This window comes from Pteropus alecto, unplaced genomic scaffold, assembly GCF_000325575.1.
Source record: "Pteropus alecto unplaced genomic scaffold, ASM32557v1 scaffold42, whole genome shotgun sequence".
Lineage (NCBI taxonomy): Eukaryota > Metazoa > Chordata > Mammalia > Chiroptera > Pteropodidae > Pteropus > Pteropus alecto.
Window position 1 is genome coordinate 12,460,395 of NW_006434825.1, and position 8,071 is coordinate 12,468,465.

General features: G+C 46.9%; 1 protein-coding gene across 1 annotated transcript in view; it reads left to right on the forward strand.

The window, feature by feature from the left end:
- Positions 1–8,071, forward strand: part of CDH1 (cadherin 1) — an 88,126-nt gene that overhangs the window by 22,551 nt on the left and 57,504 nt on the right. Inside the window, exon 5 of the mRNA XM_006909804.3 lies at positions 354–474. Within this exon, the coding sequence (XP_006909866.1) occupies positions 354–474 (121 nt within the window). The remainder of the gene's footprint in view (positions 1–353; positions 475–8,071) is intronic.

Below are 8,071 nucleotides of genomic sequence, written 5' to 3' on the forward strand. Positions count from 1 at the left end.
GAGACAGGAGTAGGAGCCTTCCCGGTATAAGGAGAGTGGATTTGGGAAGAGTAAAGATGAGTCCACTGTAACTAAAAAGACGGGAAGGAAAGGGGTTCTAGGTCGGGAAGAGGTGACCCAGGAGCCCCCTCTCCCGGGCGTTCCTGGAGGCTTGGCTGCGGCGGGTCTGGGACTGAGTTTGGCGCGGCTGCCTGCGGGGCAGGGGTGGGGGGTTGGAGGTGAGTTCCTCCCACAATCCCGACGCCCGGAGCGAGGGAGAGGTGGCGCTGTCGGTTTCGGTGTGGGCTGGAGGAGACCCTCCCCCGCCCCCACCCAAGTCACTACCACGGTTCCATACCTTTCCCCTATCCCAGGTCTCATCATGGCTCTGCCAGGAGCCGGAGCCCGAGCCCTGCCGTCCCGGCTTTGGCGCTGAGAGCTACACGTTCATCGTGCCGCGGCGGCACTTGGAGAGAGGCAGAGTCCTGGGCAGAGGTGAGGGCGCGCCGCCAGGGTCCGAGAAATTGCGCTCCCACGCCCCTGGGCTGGACTGGCCAAGCCCCTTTTTCTGTGGCTCAAATGACACCCTTGGAATTTACACAGATGCAGAGATTTAAGCTTTTTACCATGGTTGAGCACTGTGTTTGAGGGGGCTATCGTGATATGGTTAATTATTTTTGGAAGGGGGAAAGGTATCAATTAGAGGCCTCCAGTGTGTCTGCTATTGTCCTGACCACTTTAGAGACAAGTCTGTCATTTTCAGACTGCAAAAACCTAATACGTGGGAAGGGCGTGAGGGAAGTGGCAATTCCCCTTTCATAGATGAGCAAAGGAAGGCTCAGAGGGTGGAGTCCACTTGCCCAGGGTCAGCGGTGTGGGAATTTGAACTAGCATCTCACTCCCAGGCCCCATTCTGCACCATCTCTGGGATGACTGAGGAGCCCTCTCAGTTACTAAGCTCTGGCTTTTGCTCATAGAGATGAAAACATTCGATACAGGTACTATTCCCCCAAAGAATACTGATTAGAAAAAAAAAAAAAAAAAAAGCCTAGTAGCTCTGACTCAGGGAATAAAAACGCACACAAATGTACTTCTGGGCTCTATCACTGTGATAATCAGAATTCTAGAGTTTGCTTTGTTTCGCTTCACTGTTGCCCAGGAGAGCAAGGGAAGGTTGGTTTCTCTTCTGGTTTCCCTGATTCCCAGGTGTTTATTTCCTGTCAAATCACTTTTGCCTCCCTCTTGATTTTAGTTGATTGGGTGAGCTATCACGACAATAAAAAACACTGTTTGAAAGAAGAAGTAATCCATAGTCCCCCCGAAGGAATTCACTGTTTGTTCTTCCAGTCTTTGGCCATGCGAAAAATCTGCCGCAATCAAGCTGTTGCCTGAAAAAATTTTTTTGCACTTCGGAAAGTTGTTCCAACAGTAGGCAACAACTTAACTGATTAAACACATTTGATTTTCTGAGGTCTGTGTTGTACGGAGCTTTCTATCAGGTCAGAAAGAAAGTGTTGTCTGTCTGATTTTGCAGTGGGTCTACCATGACTTGGCTAGTTTCTTCTTGATGTTCCAGCCCTGCCCTCTGCTCGGCACCTGGGAGAAATAGAGATATAGGGATGTTCCAGCCCTGCCCTCCGTATTCCATGTTCCAGCAGATTGCTGAGAATGTCCCAGGACCCACCTAGAGGGCATGGTAGGATATAGATTCTTAGATATCTGGGATGTTTTGATGGGAATCAGTGGGCAGTGAGGACTGGCTTCTGGGAGGAGGCAAAGTTGACCCAGACTTGAAGAGCAGGTCAGAGGTTAGACATGGAAGTGTCCCAACACAAGTGCTGGTCACTCTGTTTTGCCGCACCAAGACATTTGGCAGCGCCAAGCTCTTCTAGACAATAATAATATTATTGCATACTACCATTTGAGGTGGATGTCTTCCTCCCTGTGTGTCTGTCAAGAGCCGTGTTGACAGGGCAGGACCCTGCAAGGAAGTGGTGGTGGTAGCAGAAGTGTCAGACCAGGCGGGAGGTGAAGAGGCCTGCAGCTGGTGGTCTTGGTTAGAGAGGCGATCTTTGCAAGCTGCTTGTGTGGCTGGTTCAATTCCCTTTATGTCCTCAGACTCACTCCCATGCAACAGATTTCCTGGCATTTCACTTTGGGGGAGCTTTTTGGACCATGGGGTCTCCTTTGACCAATCCAATGTGGAATTGCCCCAGGACAGAAGCGCCCTTCTGGTAAAATCACACAGGTGACCTCAGGGAACTGGCTTTGTGATTTAAAAAGGCAGCTAGGTGGGGTAAAGGGTTAAAGAAGTACAAATTAGTAGTCTGTAGATGGTCACGGGGATGGGGGGGGAGCAGGGCATAGGGAATGCAGTCAGCATTAATGTATTGGCTAGGTGGAGGGTCAGAGGAGAGAAAGAGCAATTAGGGGGATCGTTTTATAAACTGTATAAATGTCTAACCAATGTACTGTATACCTGAAACTGACATGATAACAATTTTTTTAAAAGTTGTGGCTAGCCTTAGGTAGCCTCACTGTGTTTGGACAGTCCAGAAAAATGGAGGGATGCCGAATTAGTACCAGGTTTAAACACTGGCTCTGTGGAGAATTTGCTGCAGAGGAGTTTGAAAACAAGGAACCTGTCACTTTTTGTCCATCAGTGACCACGGAGTGTCACAAATAGGATATGGCTGAACTCAGAGGCCTTTGAAGTGGTTTTCTGGGATCATTCCTGTACCCCAGTAGATCCTTGTACTTATTCCATTGGTTTCTCTCCAGGTTCTAGGATGTTTTAAAAACAAAAAACACAACTCAACCGTAAACTGGTCCTTTAGTTTCTGATAATTTCGTTTTTCTTAGTACAGATTGGTTTGAGAAACCCAGGCTATTAGACTGTTTCAGATTGCAGAAGTATTATCCTCGTGCATTCAGCTTTAAGTTGACTGGAGGGTTGGAGGGGTGGGAAAAAAAGGCGGCCGGCTTTTAAACCAATGGCTTCCTTGCTTTGCTTCCTCTGCCACCTGACCTTGGGCAAACAGGGCTTATATTTTGGGTATGATCTGGCTGCTTGATGGATTGACCTAGCTCACAGGCACCCACCTGTGCGGATTAAATATACCCATTTCCCCTTCCTGCTAAAAGATGTGCCGAAACATAGTGGAAACAGTATGCTGACCCCTAGTTAAACTGGGCCTTATAAAAACAAATGGGAAATTTGCTTTAGGATGACTTTACATCATCAGATCCCCACTCCCTCACTGCTCAAACTCCTAACCATCACTGCCCGGTTACTCACATTTGTGATAAGGGGTAATTATGCAGAACCGCTGGGGATGGATACCACTGGGTCATCCTCCTGCCCTTGCCGTGGTGTCTCACAAGGAGTGGAGGCCTAAGGCCCTGGGCCCTGCAAGGCCATTTAAGGAAGGCTGGCTGCTGCTCCTGTCCTTCATCTCTGCCAGGTGGTTATGGACATCCCAGTTTGCTCTCCGGGGCTTTTTATTGAGTAAGCTTTTTCTTCTGAAATGCTCCCCTTGGTGTCTGTTACACAGTCCCTTCCAAGCATAGCCCCAGATAAGCCAGACACTGAAGCAATCAGCTTTCACATCTCCCAGAAACTGCCAAAACCCGAAAGTCCCCAAGAGGCACCTGTCACAATCCAGACTTCCTGGGTTTCCACTGTGCCTCAACTCCCATCACCTCTCAGAGCATTAGGCTTTCAAGGAGGGGAATGACATCAGTATGGCTGGTCAGGATAGTTCTGTAAGTACCTGAAACATCCAAGTTTGAATTTCAACTACTACCCGTATGACCTTAGGTAAATTACTTTACTTATGAACATCAGTTTCCCCATGTGTTAAATGGAAGGCAATAATACTTACATGTTTGTCATGAGAATTAAATGTGTATATTCATTCACTCATTTAGTCAACAAATGTGAGTGCCTGTTGAGTGCCAGCACTGGGCTAGACCCTGGGATTATAGTAATGAATAAAACAGATGTGGGCTGAACATTAGGGCAAGTGAGACAGATATAAAGAAATAAGAAAGAGTCACTAAGTGGTGGCTTGTATTTCTTAGGGACAGAGTAGGCATTCAAATATCATTTTGAACAAATGAATGTATAAATATTTACTACCCCTCATACCTTGGCTTATCTTTTTCCTCTTAAACGCTGTGGCCTCAGGCTAGCCCAAGATGTCGATTGTAACTGGGCAGGGAAGAGTTGGGTCTGTGGCTTTTGTAGCAGGTAGATAAGTGTGACCTGGGTAGATAAGTATGTCCCGGGGACACAATACTGAGTGTTGCCTTTTGAAAACTGCCTAGATCCAGATGATGCCCATTGCCAGCTGAAGGACATTGGCCAAGGACTTTCTAAGCCTTAGTTTTCCCATCTATAAAATGGGCAAAACAGCATGCAAGTCATAGAGTATGTCAAGTGCTCAGTGAATATTAAATTTTAAAGCCCTTGGAATATTTGATGCCTTCTGTTTGAGACTCTCCCTTCTGGGTTTTACCTTCCTTTTGGTTCAACTGTTTCCCTGTGCTCCCTCCCCCTAGCAAACCAGCCAAACCAGTTTCCTCCCGCGCGCTCTCTGCTTCTGTGTTAAAGCAAACAGTACTCTGCAAACAGTGACTAGACCAAACTGCCCTTTGCTAGGAAAGGGAATTCTGGTATTTTCTTACTTGCCACTGTGCAGTGTGCTTGGGGTGGGCCGAAGTGGGTTTGCTTATGAATATCATTTGGAATTGGGGCGGGAGGAGTGGGGCAATGAGCAACCGAGGCGGGAGAAGTCGGGATGATCTTAAACATTTCAGCTTCTGCTTGGTTTTTAAAATATTTCATAATACACATGATTAAGGATACTAGTCTGTTTTTCCATGGCCAGAAGTGCTCTGCCCCAGCCCCTGAGACTCTGGGTCACCCGCATGGCTAATCATCGAATCATCTGGGGCACTTCAAACACAGAGATTTGCCCTCCTGCTAATTCACTGAGCTACAGTTTCTGAGGGCGGGGTTCTGGACATGGCACTGGACAACTCCAGCGGCTGGATCACAACTGTTTGATGAGTAAATACCTGGTGCCAGCAAGGGTGTGGGCATCTGGTTGTCAGCCTGAGGCCAGGGATCTACGGGAACCCTCGATCAGGGAGGAGTAAGACTGGTCATCCTGCCATGCCGGCAAAGGGAAGCTCTGTGTGTACAAAGTGGAGCAGATGGGGTGGGAATGGGGGGCCTAAAGAAGTAGCCAGTGCATAAATTTCTTCCCCTGACCTGAGACCCAGCCCCTGCCCTCAGGGAGATTCCAGAAAATCTCTGAGATGAAACTCCCAGCGGGTAAATCTAGTACACTCTGAGAATGTCCTTGAGGTGGGAGTGGCTTTATCTGCTAGGCCTTGGTGAATGAGAGGGTGTCATGTCAGCCAGGCAGAGACTGGGAGAGGACTCTCCAGGAAGAGGAAATGGGGTGCCCAGAAGTGCGGCAGGGCGTAGTGGAGTCAGGCTGGCCCTGTGCCTTCTGAAATAAGGGACCTCCTATAGGAGGAGAGGGTCCCAGAAGAAGGCTGCCTGGGTAAGCCAGGGCTAGGCCATGGACTTCAGTTTACAGGTAATAGAGGGTTTTCTCTTTCTATTCTTTTAGCAGGCAAATCATGCACTTGCTTAAAATAAAAAAGTCTCCTTTCTACCTCATTCCACCCTTCACCCAGTTCTTCCCCAGGGCACAGGTCACCAATTAGTTCTTTACAGATAACTGATTTTGTTGGTCTCTTGTATATCTTTTTCCGGGTTTCCTTATGGAAGTACAAAAAGAGTCATTTCTTTATGCAAACATAAATTTAATAACAATCTTTTCACACAAAGAGTAGCACAGAATAACAGTTTCGTACCTTCTTTTTTGCCCAACAATATATTTGTGTGTTCTCTCCTACTATAGAACTTTTACATTCTTTTACTTTTGTTATAGCCACATGGCGTGGATGTACTATCATCCATTTGACCTGACCCAATAGATACTGAGCTGTATGCTATCTTTTAGAAAACAGTACTGCAGGGAATAACAAAGTCTACATATTTTTTTTTCTCACATGTTCCTGTGTATGCAAAAGATAAACTTCCACAGGTGGGTCTGCCGAATCAGGGTATGCATATTTGTAATTTTGACCGAGATTGCCCTCCACCAGGACTGTATCAGCTTGCTCTCCCCTCTGAGCATCTAGAGACAACCTCTGTTTCCCACTGTCTTCGTGAGGGTTTTAAGCAAAAGGTATTGGGAGCCTGCTTCCCTGAAGACAAAACAGTTTTGATTTGAGGAAAGACTTCAAGGTTCTAGCAGCTAAATGGTTCTAAGCAAGAAGTAATTCCAGCAGCTTTTAGAATGTTCTTTTGCACTCATTCTGGGAATAGACCAGAAGGAGAAGCAAGTTGGAGAAGGAAAATGAGTTCTTGGTTAGGAAAGTGGTGGGGCTGAGTGAGGGGCCCAGAGATTATCAAAGAGGTGTCTGGGAATTTTAGGGCAGGAGCTTGGAAGAATGTTAGGTACCCACTTTAAATATGAATTTGTGTACGAAAATGCTATTTTACCTTAATCACACCGGAGTATAAAATGATAGAAGGGCTATGCTGAGAGTCTTTTTTGGAGGTGGCCAAAAAGTAAAAATATAAATATTATTTTCACCCAGTATTAGGAGTGGGTCCTGCAAAGGGCTTCTTAGACGCGACAGTTTAGTTAAGCCTCCCAGTGTCTTATCTGTCATTATCCTCCTGCCTGCCCACCCCCAGAAGAAGAAACAGGCTCAGAGAGGTTGGACAACTTGTTGGAGGTAACCCAGCTAGGTTGTGGCAAAACTGGGGTTATGGCCCTAAACTGTTATCTTTCATAACTTCTGCTCTCAGCCATGCCCGCCTTGTGCCTTGTTGCCAACCTGCATCTACGTGGAACCCAAGTCACCTTTCCAGGGGAGAGGAATTCCCTCCTTCCCTTTGGAAAATGTCTTTATACCTTTGCATCTCACTGATTTTAATTGCGATGCTGGAATTTAGCCTCTTGCTTTTGTAGGGCCTCTTTTGTCCTTTCCTTACGGGCAATTTTCAGCCTCTGTCCCTTCTGACCTTCACTTCCAAATAAATGCTAGGCGAACAGCACTTATTTTCTTTTCTGTCTATCTTTTCTGTGTCCCTGAGAATTCAATCATTCTGGCCTTCAAGATTTGGAGAATGGGAGGGAAAGTGTCCTACACAAACTCGTGTTCCAACTGGGACTTACTCAAGATGTGGGAGCCAGGCAGAGATTGGGGTGTGGATCTCTCCCCAGAAAGAGAGAGCACGCCCAGATCCAGTGAGCTCAGATGTGACTGCTAGGACCTAATGGGCCTGCCTGGGAGGGCTGAACCTGTTCCCCGGGAGCAACATCACAGCCGGTAACTGGCCCAGGACCCCGTGGGATAATTGGCCAAGGCCTGGATAATAATTAGCAGGCTTTGTAATTAGGAGAGCCTGTAACAAGCCGAAAGCCTTTCAGTTATATGATACCTAGGCAAGTTGAAGGCTAAGAACACCTGTTTCTGTGGTTTGGCATTCAAACGCAGTGATACACCTCTGTTCCCAGAATTTTCCCAAAAGGGAAGTTTAAGGGTGTCCTCACCTAGGTTTTCATAACAGCCTCCTTTCTGGTCTCTCTGCTTTTCTTTCCCTTTCCCCAACACAGTCCTTTTCTCCACCCAGCATCCAGAGTGATGGTTTTTTAAAATATAAGTTGGAACATATTGATCTTTCTCAAAATCTGCCCGTGGTTCCCATTTTACACAGAATAAACGTCAGAGTCCTTTCTATAAGACTTAATAAGGCTTCCATGATCAGCCCCCTCATCGCCTCCCCTTTACCTCCTGCCTTCATTGCTTCTGACAGCACTTAGAGCACATCAGGTACACTTCTGCCTCAGGGCCTTTGCACTGGCTATTCATGTTCTCTATACCTTTCCTCTGCTATCTGCTTGGCTCACTCATTCATATCCTCAAGTTTTTGCTCAAATGTCAGCTGTTTAGGGAGGTCTTTCTTGAACCCTCTATTTGAGATAGTAACCTCTTCTCC